The sequence below is a fragment of the Podarcis pityusensis genome (genome assembly GCF_964106645.2).
Source record: "Podarcis pityusensis genome assembly, chromosome: 9".
Taxonomy (NCBI): Eukaryota; Metazoa; Chordata; class Lepidosauria; order Squamata; family Lacertidae; genus Podarcis; species Podarcis pityusensis.
In genome coordinates this window covers 61584819-61604187 of record NC_138034.1, presented here as the reverse complement: position 1 = coordinate 61604187, position 19369 = coordinate 61584819, and the positions used below count along the sequence as shown (strand labels likewise).

General features: G+C 42.9%; 1 protein-coding gene across 1 annotated transcript in view; it reads right to left on the bottom strand.

Moving 5' to 3' along the window:
• Positions 1-18756, bottom strand: part of SNCA (synuclein alpha) — a 58507-nt gene extending 39751 nt beyond the window's left edge. The window contains exons 1-2 of the mRNA XM_081021290.1: positions 18340-18756; positions 14261-14406 (exon numbers count right to left, since the gene is read on the bottom strand). Of these exons, the coding sequence (XP_080877416.1) occupies positions 14261-14381 (121 nt within the window). The 5' untranslated portion in view covers positions 14382-14406; positions 18340-18756. The remainder of the gene's footprint in view (positions 1-14260; positions 14407-18339) is intronic.
• Positions 18757-19369: the final 613 nt, after the last annotated feature.

Below are 19369 nucleotides of genomic sequence, written 5' to 3'. Positions count from 1 at the left end.
TGGCTCAGGAACTAAGTATTTATCATTACAAAAGACTGGCCAGGCTTCCCAGGGTATCCAATCAAGTGAGCATTAACAGGTAACCTGTCAGACGAGATAAACAACGCACTCAGATTTCTGCTGTAGACCGTCCTATCTGCGATGTAGGTATGATGTATCTGGGGGTGGTGGTCTTGAGCTACACCCCTTCTGTGATGTAGGTATGATGTATGGAGGGGTGGTCTTGAGCTCCAGGGCAGGGCAATTTAAAATGTCTATATAAGGGCGGACACACCTTTGTTCTGGGTTCCTCCTCCTTTCCTGCGTGTGAGGGGAGCACCCTGTTGCAACAGATCAATAAAGATCAGGCTTACTAGCTGCTTTGCTTCTCAATATTCTCTGTTTGGCCTCTGTTATTTTCTCCTACCAATAGGGAACCTATGTAAGGACTCTATATGTGTTCTTGGATACCCCATAAGGGGAAAAGGGCACATTTTGTTTACAACATGTGCCAGAGAAAATCTAGGTAAGGAGGTTTGCAGGGAATTGAATGATTGCCTAGACCCAGCCATCTGGTGCCAGTCCAAGTTCTGGGCCTGGAAAAAGAAAACAAGGGGAGGTCAGGTGGGTAACCTGGCAAGACACTGGGACCTGGCAAAACAGTGGGACTCCAACATCTGCCCCAGGGTGATGATCCCAGCCGCATCCAAAGAATAGGAGCACTCATTCTTTCTTTCCCACACACTCCCACTGATTTGCCTGACATATTTTCCTCTCTCTTACAAGTTGAAGAAGAAATAAAGGAATTTATTTGTCCTTTGCTCTGATGGTTGGCCATTTCCCCAATTTGCAAGCAGGGGGTCGATCTCCTACAGACAGTCTGGCATCTTTACTAAGCAGGATACCTTACGGTTCCATAGCAAGCATGAAGTCATCTCACGTGACAAAGGCAGAGCAGCCTTGCCTTTATTAAATAATCTGGTTTTTTATTTCCCTATTTCCCTCCTGGTTACCAAGGGATATTTTTTCAGAGCTGGTCATAGAATTGTAAGATGATCCTAGGTATACTGTTACAGACTGAGGAGCGGGGACTGCCTTAAACCCTAGAAATTAATAAATGGCAGGATTTTGATTATTTTGGGGTGTTGAGGGGAAAATTGGAGGCCAGTGGAAAAGTGTAGGCTAAGCCAGGGCCTCACCTGGGACAAAGGCATTAATATGACAAAAGGTGTTGATGGCCCATATAGGAGGACTCTTGGGATCTAGATCTATAGGAGAGTCTTTAGATCAAGGTGTGCTGGGAAGGAGAAGAAGGTGAAAACAAAGGGGGAGATAGATCTTGGCAGGCTGGCTTGCACTCCAGTGCTGCACTGCTGTGGGGAACAAGCCTCTCTTGAAGGGGTAAATATGTGAATAAGACCTAGTTCTTAAAGCTACAACCGTATTTGCTGTGTCTTCAGTTCTCCAAACCCTGGGTGAGAGCCCGGAAGTCCCTGGCATCTTGCCAGCGCTTGGCAGAAAGTGTGGGTGGCACCCAACTTCTGTAACAATACAGTACAGAAGGTCTCATGGTTTCAGGCTGAGAGACCAGCTGGCAAGCCTGTGTGGGACACAGGTCATGAACCCCTGATGTTGCTGGACTACAGGTCCCATCATCCCTGACCATTGACTATGCTAGTGTGGGACGATAGAGTAGGTAGAGTACAAAAACATCCAGAAAGTACCACATTGGATACCCTAGTTGGAGATGCTGTTATTTTCTTTTGTGCGGTTTCACACAGTCACCTTGGAGTGTGACTCCCCACAGTTGTGCTGCTCCTATAGAAACACAGGTTGTAGAGTTGGATAGAGTTGGATAGGACCCAAAGGGTCATCTCGTTCTTCCCCCGCAATGCAGGACCCACAACTGTTGTGAGGTTTCAAAACACATGCATATGAAGAAAGCGCCAGTCTGGAATACCCACTACAGCACAAATAAAATCAAATCACCTTCAAAAATAGGTGCTAAAACCCAATATACATATCAGGGATTAAAAACAAGACCCTTAAGATGGGCACCTGCAAAGGTGGGACTACAAAGTCTACTCAGATCAACATCAACATGTTCCTCCCTCAGACACAAGAACCCCCACAAAGTCGATGTGTGAATCATTCCTGATTTGATTCTGAAACTTTTTGTATAATGACATGACCATGTGCACATCATCACGCTCTACTTCTGCAGTCATATACCTGTCTATTCATATGTAAGCCCCACTGTAGTAGATAGGACTTACTGCCTTCCCGCTGCCCCCCAAGCTTGTAGGGCTGGCGGTGGGGGGAAGTCTCCAGCCTCAAAGATCCAGCCTCAAAGATCCAAAGAGTTCCTGCTGCGTTCCGGAGGCTTCGGGTTCCTTTAGCTGAAGCCGGGAGAGCAAGGTTTCAGACGGCTATCCCTGAAGCCAACCCCTCTCGCTATCCAGGCTTCAGCGAAAGCAACGCAAAGCCTCCGGAGCACGGAGGGAGCGCTCCCTCTGCACTTCGGAGGCTCTGCGTTGCTATCGCTGAAGCCGAGGAGCCTGCATTCGCTCCACAGGACGCACACACATTTCCCCTTCATTTTTGGAGGGGAAAATGTGCATCCCATAGAGCGAAAAATACAGTAATCCCAGGTAAGTGCAAATATAGAATTGCAACCTTTGTCACAACTAATCCCTCCCATCTTTCTATTAAATGGCTTGCAATGAACTGGAATAATTAAAATTATAATTAATGGGAAAACATCAATTACCAAAAAGTGACTATTAATGAATGTTAAGAAAATTAATCAAATAAATAAAAACTAGACCCTGCTGGGCACTTTGAAGTCAGTTGGATGATTAACGTGTTTAAAAATTATGCCATGTGGTTAAATGATCTGCTCTACACTCTGCTGCACTGATTCCAACAAAACTTCCAAGCTTATCTATATGAAAGAGCCAACAAAATGATAAGTGCTATAGCTATGGTACCCAGGAAGGGAAAAAACACAGTAAGTTCCCTTCTTATTTCTAAAAACATTGTATGCAATAAAGAGTAGACCGATTGAAATTAATGAACATGACTAAGGTCCATTAATTTCAAAACATCTAGACTGAGTAGCAGTACCAGCATAGTTACTGAGTCTCTGGCCACATTCACACCATACATTTAAAGCACTGTAATATGCAGGTGGCGCTGTGGGTTAAACCGCAGAGTCTAGGACTTGCCAATCAGAAGGTTGGTGGTTCGAATCCCCGCGACGGGGTGAGCTCCCGTTGCTCGGTCCCTGCTCCTGCCAACCTAGCAGTTCGAAAGCACGTCAAAGTGCAAGTAGATAAATAGGTACTGCTCTGGTGGTAAACAGCGTTTCCGTGTGCTGCTCTGGTTCACCAGAAGCGGCTTAGTCATGCTGGTTACATGACCTGGAAGCTGTACACTGGCTCTCTCGGCCAATAAAGCGAGATGAGCGCCGCAACCCCAGAGTCGGCCACGACTGGACCTAACGGTCAGGGGTCCCTTTACCTTTACCTTAATACCACTTCAAACAGTCATGGCTTCCGCCAAATAATTCTGGGAGCTGTAGTTTGTTAAAGGTGTTGAGAGTTGTTAGGAGGCCCCCTATTCCTCTCACAGAGCTACAATTCCGAGAGTTTCTTGTAAAAAGGGAATGTCATTTGTTAAACTATTTTTGTATTTGTACAAAATGTTAGCATTGTCATTCTCCAGGATTCAACCGCCCTCTCAGAGACTCTTAAGTGAAGTTACATCTCTGAAGGAGGAATGGGTGCACCCTTGTCTTTTGCACATATATCCATGTAAATCAGGGGTGGGGAGCCCCAGGCCCGGGGGTGAAATGTAGCTTGACCCTTGTAAACTATTCCCAGGCTACCCTTTCACTGGTCCTGCTCCACACCTTGAGTGTTTTTTGGCTGGACCATGTCCTTGAATTCTGATCATGCTTCTTCCTTGTCTAGATGGAGGGTAGAGAGGTGCAAGAGTTTGTCCAGAAACTAGCTTACTGTTCAAAGGTAAAATTTATATTTGCATACTCTCCAACACCCTGAAGGCAAATATTGGGATGCCACCTTCTTGGAAGCCATCTTCCTGGATTTTTCCCCGAGAGAGAGAGAACCTTGGCCGTTTTGGGCGCCATGATCTTGCATGATATCATGTTGCGATTGCCGCATGAAAACAGTGCTTTATTCAGGCACTGTGCCCCAAAACACGCATTTTTGGGGCACCACACAAGTTCGCAACCCTGAAAAAGCACTTTTTAGGGGGGAGGGGGAATTGTGACACGAAATCAAGTGAGGTAATGATGCCCCCAATGCCAGCCACTTTCTTGTGAAAAAAAAAGGGGTTGACATGGTTTTTGACATGATTTTTTTTTGGGGGGGGGGGAGATGCGCTTGTGGTTCTGCTAATTTTTGCCTCTGGCCCTGCCTACCAATGGTATGTGGCCCTCAGAAGATTGGCTGGAAACGAATGTGGCCCTCAGGCCAAATAAATGTTCCCCAATCCCAATGTAAATGAATGTACATGAACACCAAGGCATTGTTTTACATGCTACAGTTGCTGAGGTAGGTTGAAATGGCTAATGAGTCTATGGAAACTTAGCTTTTCAAGTAGATTATTTGGGCCTATTACCCTCTTGGCTTTTAAACTAGTGGAGGGCAGGCTATTGCAAAGCAAAGCAATGGCTTGGCTGGCCCTGCCATTAGGCAGAGAGAAGCAGCTGCCTTAGACAGCAGTTACAGGTGGCAAGGAGTGAGAGTTAAGTGTTGGAGGACAGAGCTGCATGCTGCATGACCTGCTCTACCATCACCTAAACTCACCTTCTCTGGTGTGGTGGAAGATGCTGGCCCATCAACAGTGGATGATCCAGCTGCTCATCTAACCAGCTTCTATTACACATTGGTAAGGATGGGGGGCTGAGATGCGGGTGGCACTGTGGGTTAAGCCACAGAGCCTAGGACTTGCTGATCAGAAGGTCGGCGGTTCGAATCCCCGCGACGGGGTGAGCTCCCATTGCTTCTGCCCACCTAGCAGTTCGAAAGCACGTCAAAGTGCAAGTAGATAAATAGGTACCACTCCAGCGGGAAGGTAAAAAGTGTTTCTGTGAGCTGCTCTGGTTCACCAGAAAAAGCTTAGTCATGCTGGCCACATGACCTGGAAGCTGTACGCTGGCTCCCTCAGCCAATAAAGTGAGATGAGCGCCGCAACCCCAGAGTTGGCCACGACTGGACCTAATGGTCAGGGGTCCCTTTACCTTTAAGGATGGGGGGCAGCAATGATGGAGGGGGTTAGGCTTGTGCAGCGATTCTCAGGACAAGAATTGGAGAGTCATCAGAGGCTCATTCCTATTTTAACCTGTGATATGCTGGAAGATACGAGTGAGAACTTTGTAGGAGGAGGAGAGCAAGCTCCTGTTTAGAGGGTCTGGGATAGCTGTGAAATAAATTAACAAGGTTTTTATTTGCTGGGGTGGGGAGAGCTACACTCAAATTCCATTGCTTTTTATCATCTATCTATCAATAATATCTTGAGTAAAAAGCTGGAATGCTGCTTATTCAAAGAAAGAAAACAGTTTATACCAAGACAAAAAAACCCCCCAATATACTATTGTAATAATCTGTGGGAGAAACACCCATGTAGCTCTTTTTTTTTTTTTTTTTAACAGTGAAAGCATGCATTGCTCTTTATCAGGCAACTGGAGGTATGCTCTAGGACGGCCCTGAACCATGAATTCCTACTTGGTAGTAGGGAAGACCAAGCACTTCCCCTCAAGGCAAATCAATTATGAAGCTCTCCAGCTCTTTTCAGCCGCTTGCACACCAGATGGCGAGGGGAGGTTGGGGGAGATGGCATAATAAAACTCAGAGAAAATGCATGTTCTCAACCAAATCTTCTGTGGAAAAGCTGCTTCACGCTAGCTATGAATCATGCAATCACACATAGGTTTTGTTTTTTTGGGGGGAGGGGGGAATCAACAGGCCCTGCACTGATCACAACCCAATCTAGATCGTTCCTAAACTGTATTATCAAGGAGGAATCTGATATGCATCCAGTTCTGCCGTGCTCTTGCATCCCAAGAGAGCACGATCCAGAAAATGAAGGAAGCCAGGGTGCAGCAATGCAGAGAGTGTCCGGGTTGCTTCTGAGTGCCTTCTGCTGTGTTCTGTTGACCAGCGTCAATGAGCTCTAAGCAAGAGATGTGGTCTAGGAGGAGAGATGGTTGAATGGGATCGAGCTTCCCTATACCTAGAGGTAGGGGGCAGGTGCTGCCAATTCTCCATCTTTACTTTTCATATACAGTGGTACCTCAGGTTACAGACGCTTCAGGTTACAGACTCCGCTAACCCAGAAATAGTGCTTCAGTTTAAGAACTTTGCTTCAGGATGAGAACAGAAATCATGCTCTGGCGGCGCGGCGGCAGCGGGAGGCCCTATTAGCTAAAGTGGTACCTCAGGTTAAAAACAGTTTCAGGTTAAGAACGGACCTCCAGAACGAATTAAGTTCTTAACCCGAGGTACCACTGTATAGTTATGGTCTGAAGACATGAGACCATCACCTTATGAATACTAAGCAAGTCTGGGTCTGGCCAGGGCCTGGATGTGTGACTGCCAGGGAGAAGCATATGTACACCACCATATGTACTTTCTTCACGACGAAAGAAATTTTAGGAAAGGCAAGATACACAGTTTAAAATGAGTACTCCTGGGGGAGGGGGCGGAGAATCAAGAACAGGAACAGAACCTAGCTACTGAGTTGTTTTAGAGGCCAACACTATTTGTGATGATTCAGAAGCAAACTGGACTGGTAGTTGAATCTGTTAGCAAAGTCAATTCAGGAGTGCAGATGGAGAAATAAGCAGGTGTTTTGTCTTCCTTCCTTCAGACCTTATACATAGCAAGGAGACATTTGACCAAACATACAGAAGAAAAACTTCCTCAGAACTACACAGCCAATCAGAGCATGTGCTACTTCATCAAATATCATGAAACTCTGACAGGTTGCTAAGCAACATCTCTTCCCTCCCCAGCATGGTTAGTTGACTTCCTGATTAAAGAATTAACCCATTGCAAACTGAAGATCCCTGCTCTAGCATTTCCAGCAGTATCACTACCCCAGTAGTGATGAACAGAATTTTCTGTTGTCTTCTGCATTCAAAAAATGGGCTCTACCACTGAATGATAGTCCCTCTTTAATAAATATCTCCAACCTGGGCACTGAACTGCAATACTTTACTTGGAGGATTTTGCCGACTCTTACTTTTTACAGTACTCAGAATTTAATGCTTAGAAAGCAAGGCTTAGGTCTGTCTCTTTCAACTTTATGAATCACCCACATGTTCGAAACAAGTTTGGCGCTGCCACTATCGATGAGTAAGAACACCAAGTCGCTCAGGTACAGGAGAGGCAGAAATTGGGGAGCCTGTTCCTAAGTTGTCACCCTTTCCCCTTCTTAGTCCTTCTCATTTTCTCCCTGCAGGTTCCCCACTTTTAAGATATGGGGATGCTCAGGGAGGCCAGGCAGTGTAGAAGGTTTGCTGTTCTGTATTTTAGTATTAGCAAAAAACCCACAATTTTTCCTAAACATTTTTTTTTTAAGTAGGAAGCACTTTATCTAGCACCACTGCAACCAAATTCACATGAAGTACTACATAATGGTCTCGAAAAAACGGTGGAAGGGATCTGGATAAGCATATAGTAGTGAGTTCATGAGTCATTATCTGCTAAGTGTCCATGACAATGAATGCAGACACCTTCTCCAGAGGAGCATGTGTGTAATAGTCATGCCTGCCGGGGTGAAAAATGGCTGGTGCTCAGTAGCAACAGCTGCCAGTTTCATGGCTGTGAAACACAGCCATTTCACAGAAAAAGGAACCATTTCCAGGCTCCTGCTGCTGCTTGGCTGCTTTAGTCACCTGCAGTGTTGCTCCACGAAAACCACCAATTCTGAAAAGGTTGTATGAAGCAACTAATAATAATGTTTGGGCATATACTTGAGGGCACTTTCAGACTTCTCGCTGTTTTTAGGTGGGATTCAATCACATACCGGCAAATTCAAGTTGCCCAATAGTGCTGATAATGCCAAAGTTGCAGGTTCAATCCCTGTAAGGGACAGCTGCATATTCCTGCATTGCAGGAGGTTGGACCCTATGATCTTCCAAAAGATTCGACTTTTTGCAGCATGCAAAGTGATGGAGAAACACACTGGACATTGTGCAATAACACACACTATTATGGAATGTCACCCAACCTTCTCACAAACAAATCAGGATGTATGCTCATTGAACAGGTCACCCAGAAGTTCCTTAAGCTGTGCCTCTAAATTTAGGTAAAGGTAAAGGTACCCCTGCCCGTACGGGCCAGTCGTGACCGACTCTAGGGTTGTGCGCTCATCTCACTCAAGAGGCCGGGGGCCAGCGCTGTCCGGAGACACTTCCGGGTCACGTGGCCAGCGTGACAAAGCTGCACTGGTGAGCCAGCACCAGTGCTGCACACGGAAACGCTGTTTACCTTCCCGCTATAAAGCGGTACCTATTTATCTACTTGCACTTAGGGGTGCTTTCGAACTGCTAGGTGGGCAGGAGCTGGGACCGAAAGACGGGAGCTCACCCCGCCGCGGGGATTCGAACCGCCGACCTTACGATCAGCAAGTCCTAGGCACTGAGGTTTTACCCACAGCGCCACCCGCGTCCCTTCGCCTCTAAATTTAGTTTAACGTTAATTCTGTCCTCCAAAGGAACCCTAGGAATTGCTGCTATTTGAAGCAAGCTGGGTGTCTCTATCAGGCAAAAAATGACCTCAGCCGAGCTAAATTCCCAGGATTCTTTGGGAGAAGCTATGATGGTGTGAATCCAATAACTGTGTAGTGTAAACATACCCTTGGTTTGTTTGCATCTGCAGATGAACACAACAACTCTCATTCTTGCTGAATATACTTATATCTTCAGTGCCCAACGCTCAACTTTCTTTCAAACTTGTAGTAGCTTTACCTCAGAGATGCGGGTCTGTGTCCTCCAGATGCTGTTTCCACTCCAACTCCCATCCCTGTTTTACACAAATGTTCACAGCTTATGCCTGGATAGCTCTTCCCCTCCTATCTCCCTCCATTCCCATCGGTCTTTGAGACAGTGCAGACAATCCTAACATCCATGAGTTCTCCTTTCTGGAGAACCTTGGTCATCTTGTTAGATGACATGCCAAGTGGCAAGGAGAATCTTACCACACACATCAAGTATAGAAGCCTACTTTGGCATTAAGCAGTACATAAATAAAATAAAAGAACAATAATAATGTTATCTATTAATGAACAACAGCAGCAGCAGCAATGTAAACTTATATTTGTTGTTGTCCTCAAAACTTGCATACAGCTTTATATTTCAACAGGAAGAGAGTACGGAAGAGAGCATCACCAAAAAAAGATACGTTGGATACCTTGGACATTTCATCATTGTCTTTTGGATTGGACCCCCCCCCCCCCCCCGATAAGGAGCTAACGTTACTACCAACAGAAGAGGTACAAGATCTGGGGGCAGTTGGGGGAGCACCAAAGTAGTCACAGGATGGCGCTGCAGGCCCTGAGCTGGAATGTGCATGGCCTTAACATTTCGGAGAAAAGGCGACGAGTGTTTCATTTATTGAAAAAAGAGCAATTGGACTTGATTTGTTTACAAGAAACGCACGTGACAAGGTTACATAGGAAATTATTAAGCAACAAAAAATTAGGCCAAGAATTTATTTCATCGGATAAAGTAAAAAAAAGAGGAGTGGTTCTCTATGCAAAGGAGAACCTATCACCTAAATTTATCTTTAAAGATGGACAAGGAAGACTTGTAGCAATTGAAATTCAATTTCAAGGAGATAAATTTTTGGTGATAGGTATTTATGCACCAAATGAAGGGAAATCGGAATTCTTCAAAAAGCTACATGAAATCTTGATGGACTATTTGGATTACAATATGATTCTAATGGGAGACATGAATGGTGTTGTATCTACGAATATGGATAAGGCACAAAGACAAACAATCACCAAGGACGGAAGACTACCAAAAACATTTTTTGATATGACTGAAAATTTAGACTTAATTGACACTTGGAGAATGAAGAATCCTCTGGGAAGAGAGGGAACTTTCTTCTCAGAGGCAAAAATGACATGGACAAGAATTGACCAAATCTGGGTAACTAGAGGACTGGCTCCAAAGATTAGCAAGGTTGAAATTTGTCCAAAGACCTGCTCTGATCACAATGCTGTGAAGATGGAAATGAAATTAATGCCAACTGGTTCCTTCAGATGGAGGATGAATGACTCTTTGTTTAGGAATGATGAATTTATTAAAAAGGCCCAAAAAACTTTGAAAGATTATTTTGAGATAAATAAGAATACTACAGTGGAAAAAAGAGTAATCTGGGACGCAAGTAAAGCTGTAATGAGAGGTTTTTTGATACAACAGAATGCAATTAAGAAGAGAATGCAAAATGAGAAAAAAGATAAAATTTTGGAAAAAATAAAAGAAGGAGAGAAGAAACTGAGGGCGAAACCAAAGTCCCAGGAAATTCTAAAAGAAATAAAGCTTTACCAAGTACAATATATGAAAATGATGAATCAGGAAATAGAATGGAAGATTAAACAGATGAGACAAAAGACATTTGAATCAGCAAATAAGTGTGGGAAACTGCTGGCTTGGCAATTGAAAAAAAGACAAAAATTAAATACCATTACGAATCTGGAAGTGGAAGGAAAGAATATACAGAATCCAGCTGAAATTAGAAGGTGCTTCCAGAGGTATTTTAAACAATTATATACACAAGAAAAGCAGAATGAAATGGACATTGATAAATTTCTGGAAATAAATGGACTACAAAAAATTTCCCAAGAAAATAAATTAATGCTTGATTATAAAATAACGGATCAGGAAGTAGAAAGGGCCATTCAGAATATGCAACTAGGTAAATCTCCAGGACCGGATGGACTGACTTCTAGATACTACAGATCTTTGAAAGAATGGTTAATACAACCATTAAAGGAAGTCTGTAATGAAATATTGGAAGGGAAAAGGGCACCTGAGTCGTGGAAAGAAGCATACATTACACTTATACCAAAATTAGAGTCGGAAAGGACGCAACTTAAAAACTACCGTCCCATATCACTGCTTAATGTGGATTATAAAATTTTTGCAGACATTTTGGCTAAAAGATTAAAAAAGGTGTTAGCAGAAGAAATTCATAAAGACCAAGCGGGCTTTCTCCCGGGCAGGCATTTGTCTGATAATACGAGGAATATAATTAATATTCTAGAAAAGCTACAAGTGAAGATTAACACTAAAGCAGTTCTGATTTTTTGGACGCGGAGAAAGCCTTTGACAATGTTTCCCGGAGTTTTATGAAGAAGAATTTAACGGGGATGGGGGTTGGTAAAAGCTTTGGAAATGGCATAGGTGCAATTTACTCGGAACAAAAGGCTAAATTAATTGTGAATAACGTAGTGACGGAAGAATTTAAGATTGAGAAAGGAACACGACAGGGCTGCCCAATCTCTCCATTGCTTTTTATTTTGGTCCTGGAGGTTCTGTTAAATATGATTAGAAGGGATCAATTGGTTAAAGGTATACAAGTGGGAGCTAAACAGTACAAACTGAAAGCACTTGCAGATGACCTAGTATTGACTTTACAGGAGCCAGAATCAAGTACAAAAAGAGTATTAGAATTGATTCAAGAATTTGGCCAGGTAGCAGGTTTTAAGCTGAATAAGATGAAAACTAAGGTTCTGGAGAAAAACCTGAATGTGATTGAGAGAGAGAAGTTTCAGAGGGAGACAGGTCTGACACTGGTTAAGAAAGTGAAATATTTAGGGGTTAATATGACTGCTAAGAATGTGAATCTATTTAAGGATAACTATGAAAAATGTTGGACTGAAGTGAAAAAAGATTTAGAAATATGGTCAAATTTGAAGCTATCGTTGCTAGGCCGAATTGCTGTGATAAAAATGAATGTATTGCCAAGAATGTTATTTCTGTTTCAATCACTGCAAATTTTGGACAAAATGGACTGTTTCAAGAAGTGGCAGAGAGATATTTCTAGATTTGTCTGGCAGGGCAAGAAGCCTTGTATAAAATTTAAGATTTTAACTGATGCTAAAGAAAGAGGTGGATTTGCCCTGCCAGACTTAAAACTTTATTATGAATCAGCCGCTTTTTGTTGGCTGAGAGAATGGATGCTTCTTGAAAACACGGATGTTTTGGATTTGGAAGGTTTCAATAATGTATTTGGTTGGCATGCATATTTGTGGTATGATAAGGTCAAAGCACACAAAGCGTTCAAAAACCATATTGTAAGAAAAGCACTGTTTAATGTCTGGATAAGATATAAGGATTTGTTAGAAAATAAAACCCCAAGATGGCTGTCACCTATGGAGGCAAAGGCCCAGAAAAAACTCAATATGGAGGCCAAATGGCCGAAGTATTGGGAAATTTTGGAACAAGAGGGTGACAGATTAAAACTACAGAGCTTTGAAAAATTAAAGAACAGAGTGCGAGATTGGCTCCATTATTACCAAATAATGGAGGCATATAATCAGGATAAAAAGCTAGGTTTTCAGGTGGAAAAATCAAAGCTGGAAACAGAATTGTTAGACCCTAAAGTTAAGAATTTGTCAAGAGTGTATAACTTGCTGTTGAAATGGAATACTCAGGATGAAATGGTGAAATCTGCTATGATTAAATGGGCACAGGATGTTGGACATAATATTATGATGGCTGACTGGGAACAGTTATGGACCACAGGTATGAAATTTACGGCATGTAATGCCTTAAAAGAGAATTTAATGAAAATGATTTATAGGTGGTACATAACACTAGTTAAGCTTGCAAAAATTTATCATTTGCCCGATAATAAATGTTGGAAATGTAATGAAATTGAAGGTACATTCTTTCACCTTTGGTGGACATGCCCAAAGATTAAGGCATTCTGGGAGATGATCCATAATGAAATGAAAAAGGTATTTAAATATACCTTTATAAAGAAACCAGAGGCCTTTATCCTGGGCATGGTGGGCCAATTGGTGCCAAAGAAGGACAGAGTTTTTTTCATGTACGCCACAACAGCAGCAAGAATACTCATCGCTAAGCATTGGAAGACACAAGACCTACCTACCAGGGAAGAATGGCAGATGAAGCTGATGGATTACATGGAATTGGCGGAAATGACTGGCAGAATCCGAGACCAGGGAGAAGAGTCGGTGGAAGAAGATTGGAAAAAATTTAAAGTATATTTACAGAAATATTCTAAAATTAATGAATGTTAGAAGGATGCTGGAAACAAGCGACATGACTTTAGTAGAAATACTATAAAGAATTAAGTATGAATAGATTGACATTGGGTAAAGGGGTAAATTTAAGGCTAAAATGTGTTAAGATAAATTATGGAACTAAATTTGAGAAAGAGGGAAAGAACTTGCTGGAATAATTAATTGAACTAGAATACAAAAAAGGAGGTGTGAGGAAGTCGAGGAAATAAGCAAATGAAAGATAAGGATATGAAAATACGGGATTTTTTAAATTTTTGTTTGTTCTTTTTTGGGTTTCTTAAATGTTTTTTCTTTTTTGCCTTTTTTGTATTGTTGATGTTTTGCATTACTGTATTTATTTTTGTTTCTGAGGTTTTGTAATTGTTTATTGCTTGTATTTCTTTTTTGTTTCTCTTTTCTTTTTTTCTCTGTAATGTTTAAACTTTAATAAATATCTTATAAATATATATATATATATATATATATATATCTTTCAACAGGAATATCTAAACCAGGGGTGGGAGCAATGGGCCCTCCAGATGTTGCTGAACTACAAATCCCATCAACCCCTGCAAGTATGGCCAATGGGCAGAGATTATGGGAGTTGCAGTTCAGAAACATCTGGAGGGCCAGATTTTCCCCACCCCTCTCTAAGCAGATCGTGTGTGCACACACGATCACATACAACCCCACTTTTTATCTTGTATTCTTGTTCAGATGTCAAGGAGATAAAGCTAAGGATACAACTTTTAGAAGATGTTTTATTATGTTTCTATATGTGTTGGAAACCACCCAGAGTGGCTGGGGCAACCCAGATAGATGGGAAGGGTATAATACTACTACTACTGATAATAATACTAATAGTGGTAATAATAATGTATGGCAATATGTATAATAAAATGGTTGTGGGCACCCAGTTTCTAAACATCACAATGTAAAGCAGTGAAAGAAGAAAAAAATGACTGTCTCTTAGATCTTGTTGCCCACCTACCTACATAGAGAACTCCTTCTTTTGTTTTCCCTGCTGCTTCCGCCATGCCCTGCTTGGTCTTCTCTGCTGCCGCCACAACTCCTTCCTTGGCTCTGTTAAATCCTTTCATGAATACATCCATGGCTAAAGAATGTCAATATCCAGCCCTGGAAAGAAAGACAAAGAAAACAAATTAAATGAAGGCAGAGAGAGAGAGAGAGAGAGAGAGAGAGAGAGAGAGAGAGAGTTCAGCATTTGATGCCCACCTGTTCATACAGTGCAAGTTGAATCCATGGAGACAAAAAGATATGGAGCTAATCAAGGCACAATAACGGAAACAGGATCATGGCCATTGAACCCAATACAGGAAGGGTTGAAGCTCAGTGGTAAATTTAGCTGCTCAGTGATGGGCCTATCAACATGGAACGCCTTCCCATGAAAAGTGTGTTTGGCTTATCTGTTAACTGATTTTAATGTTGTTGTTGTTTTAAAAAAGACCTGTCTGAGTACATCCACTTTTAGTCAAATGATGTTGCTGGTCTTCATTTTTTTAGACTGTCATTTTAATGTTGCTGCTAAATATTGCTGGTTTGGAGTGAAATGTATAGTTGTGTGTTGTTGTCACAATGAGTCATGCTTTATCTTTAAAACTATGCAATGATCTGATTTGAGATCTGATTCTGGTTCTGACTTTGTGCTGGCCATCAGGCGGTGGCTTTTTCCACCTGCCTTGCCCTACCCTCCAGTCCTAGAAGCCTTCAGAAAGAAGGTGCTGCCACGAGCATCATGTGGATGTGTCTTTTAACGAACTGAATAGAGTGGAAGATGATGAGTCAAGGAGGTGGGGAGAGCCTGTGTATGAATTCAGCAGTACTTAGTTTATTATTTAATTGCTACCTTGTTAATGTTGTTAGAATGGTTTTATCGATTATGAATGCTGTAGCACTTTGTAAATCCTATATTATTACAGTGGTACCTCTGGTTACATACTTAATTCGTTCCAGATGTCCGTTCTTAACCTGAAACTGTTCTTAACCTGAAGCACCACTTTAGCTAATGGGGCCTCCTGCTGCCACTGCGCCGCCGGAGCCCGATTTCTGTTCTCATCCTGAAGCAAAGTTCTTAACCCGAGGTACTATTTCTGGGTTAGCGGAGTCTGTAACCTGAAGCGTATGTAACCTGAAGCGTATGTAACCCGAGGTACCACTGTATTATTATTATTATTATTATCATTATCATTATTATTATTATACTATTATTATTATTATTATTATTAATTAAATTTATACACCACCACCACCCCATCTGTAGATCCCTGGGCAGTTCACGATATCCAAAACAAGATAAAAGACGCAAAATACATGATAAGAAAATAAGAACAAATAAGAATAATATGATTTTTGTTGTTATTGTTCTGTCTGGGTTATTTTTTTAGCAGTTTTGTTAATAGTGTTTTATAGATTGCAGTTGTTTTACTGATGGTTTGTATTTGTTTTACGGATGGTTGGTTAATTCTTCTATATGATCTATATTGTACTTGTGATGTTCTATTATGTTATTGTTATTGTCTGTTTGTAAGCCGCTTTGCGATACTTGTGGATGGAAAGCTGTGTATAAATATAATAAATAGACCAATCACATCAACGTACTAGAATGACAAAACTGAGATGAAGGAGGAGGAAGCTGACAGTCAGGACCACCCACTGGACTGGGTTTAAGAAAGAAGTCTGGCAGGCAGAAGCTGACTCAGGGCAAGACTGAGTTTGGGTAGGCAATGTTCCATTTGCCCTAACAGATCAGCCTCCTTTGCCTTGAGAGGTCCATTTGCCCAGGAAGCTAGTATAAAAATAAGTGAGAGTTACCTTGCTGGGGGAGAACAAGGTCTATCAGTGAACACAAAATACCCAATTGTCTTTTTAAAGCTGTTAGTACCTTGCAGCCAACTTGTCTTTTTAAACCAGATTTTAAACCAATTTAGATCTTTTTTCTGCCACACTCAAACATCAGAGAGAATGGAACCCCATAGCCACAGCTGAGCACTGCAACAAGTCCTTCCAAACCGTGAACAAATGAGTAATTATTTAAAAATAGGAGTGTGAATCTTCTTTACCAAGTCCTGGGAAATATACTATATCCAGCAAACCTAGGAGAGGGAGGTGAGGGGGAGGAGCATTAAGCTGCCTTTATCTGAAGACGCTAACATTAGCCCCTGAGATCATGTTCATTTACATGCCAGCCCTGCACAGGATTTTCTTTAAAAACACCCACATATTGCAAGTGTTCAGGAAAATGCCAATCAATCATGGAACTGCACCAGGATAAGTTTGCATAGAAGTGGTGTGCATCTCTGTGACATGTTGGCTGACCTTGATTCACTTTTGTTCACAGCTGCATAGTTTAAAAAACACCACTGCCAAGTTCTTCACTTTAATTTGATTTCAATTTCTCTCTCTCTTACACACACACACACACACACACACACACGCTTGACTTTCCCCCTTAATCATTGGGTAAACAACAATCTCAGTGCTGTTAGTCTAGTCTATTTGTATATTTATAGTCTAGGTGATGTAGTAAACAAATCTTGAGAACCACTGCGATCTTAGCTAATCCCTGGACAAGAGCCAAAACTTCATTGGACTTGTCAATAAAGGCATCCAATTCCCTGGTAATGAAAGGAAGGCAGATCCCTGCATACAATGGCACATGGTGTGTGCTCTTGCTCGTTCTCTCTCTCTCTCTCTCTTTCTCTCTCTCTCTCTCTCTTCACACACACACACACACACACACACACACAGTCTCTTACACAAGGGAAGATAAACCATTCGTCTGTGGGAGGAGGAGTACTAAGACAGTAGACACCATGTTTAATGGTTTGGAAACAGAAAGGAGATGGTCTGCATATGGGAGATTTAGCAGGCAGCAAATTCTTCTAGAATGGATGTTGTTCCATTTCTGTTCTATCAGAGGCAGGCTCTGGACATGGTTTCTCCTTTTAGGATGAGTCCCCTTCTCAACTGAGCACTTTCCACATTTTTGCTTCCACCCCCCCAAAAAAAAACTGGGGACAGTCACACACTTCACCATTTTCTGAAGCGATAATACTTGTATATATACGAAGACTGAATGTCACAACAAACATGGCTAGGCTCTCTTAGGATTCCTGAGAAAGCTGGCAAATTAAACTGGGTGCCTATATAGCTCTGACCTCATGGTGGAACAGGGTAGGGTCCTTGAGTTAAATCAAGGGTGGTGGAGGACAACCTGTAGTTCTCCAACATCCATCAGCCCAAGTCAACATGGTCAGTGGTCAGGGACAAGGGAATTTGTGGTCCAGCACCATGCCTATACATGCATATCTCTTTAAATCAGGGTAGCTAAACTATATCCCATCATCCCTGTCCTTTGGACAATGCTGACTTGTGCTGACAGGAAATAGAGTCCAACAACATCTAAAGAGCCACGCAATTCAACAGTCATTGCTTAGAGAGGAAGGCTTCTGTGCTAAACACCTGCTCTCTTTTGTCCATAAGAAACACAACAAGACAGCTCCCATTGCTGCCTTCCTGTCCCACCTTTCCTAATACAGGAGTTTTTCTTGCTTAGCTAATGACAGACACTTAAATATATTCATTATTGAAATTATAATTTCCCCTTTTCCCCAGAGCCAAGCTTCTGGGTTTGGGGAGCGTGTGTGTATCTGTGTATGTGCGTAGACAAGATATATTTTATAGCATGATCTAATGTATGTTTACTCAGAAGTGAGTCCTGTTCATTGCAACGGGGCTTACTCCAAAGTAAGCATGCACAGGCTGCAAGCGTAGGCATAGGAGTCTGAGGCTACAAGCTTCTGAACATATGCAGAGAAGTAAGCCCCCCATTGAGTACACAAGGGAACTTACTTCCGAGTTGAAAACCTACATATGACATCAGTTCTTAGCATTCTGCCCATGCCTTTGCAGAAGTAAACCTCGTCGGGTCCAGTGCGATTTACTTAGCGTGCAACAGGACCACATCCTCAAAGGTCCTCCTCCATCACGCACCACCGCCTCACCACCATAGGAAAACCAAGATATAGAAATTTCATCCAGGTTACTTACCCTCTTGCACCTTGCCTCGGTACTTCTCTAGAACTGTTGAGTTTGAAGCGTAAAGGGAGGACCAGAAAAAGCGAGAGCGACAAAAAAAGGAGAGTTCCGAAGGATGCTCTGATCAGTACATGGCTGCTGAAGGATACAGGGAGAGAAGTGTCCAGCCGCGTCTAGTGGTACCCAGGTGGTCCCAGTTCCGCAAAGCTGGAAGGAGTTGGAGGGAAAGGGACCGGGGGGCGAGAGATCTTGCCCTCCAGTTCCAAGGCGCCTGGTGTATCGCTGTGTGTGTGTGTGTGTGTGTGTGTGTTGGGTGGGGAAGCAAAGCTTCACTCTCTCCTTTTCGCAGCCTCTTCTCTCCGCCTGATTTGTCAGGTAAGAAGACAGGCAGCGCCCACGAGCTCAGCCCAGGGAGAGAACACCGCCCTCCCCGCCCTCCCTCTTTCCCTCTGTCTCTCCATCTTCTCGTGGCTCCGCCCGTGAACGAGCAGCCTCCTCCAGAGAGACAGAGAGCGCTTGCATGATGAGGAAGGGATAGGAAGTATCTTCGCGGCTGGAGGGAACGAGATTGCAATGGCAACAAGTGGGGGAGCCTTGAGAGCAGGAAGGGGACATTCCTGGTGGAAAGCGGGTGGTGGAGGAGTATTATGCAGGTCTTGGTGGTCTTGTAGCCCCACCCCTCCTCCCTTCCCCACGCCCTCTTGCTCCCTGCTCCTTCCCATCTCGGGCCAGGCTCCCTCTTGAATGAAGGTGTTCCTGGAACATTCAGATCAGGGGGACGCGAACTTGTACCTCCGCATCCTGTTGTTGGTCTTCCTTACAAAACAAATGCATGCATAAGTAAGTCACCGCGGACAGAAAATCTAACAGAGCAAATGGATGTGGTAAGCTTTTAAAGGCATGTGTGCGCCCCATATTAAAAGCTTCCTTGCGGAGACAAAGCACCTCAGAGAGATAGGTCTACAGAGAACAGTTTCCCAGCCCGTGCTAGCGTCACATAGTCAGGGGTGTGCTTTGTATGGAGATCATTCAAAGATGCCTC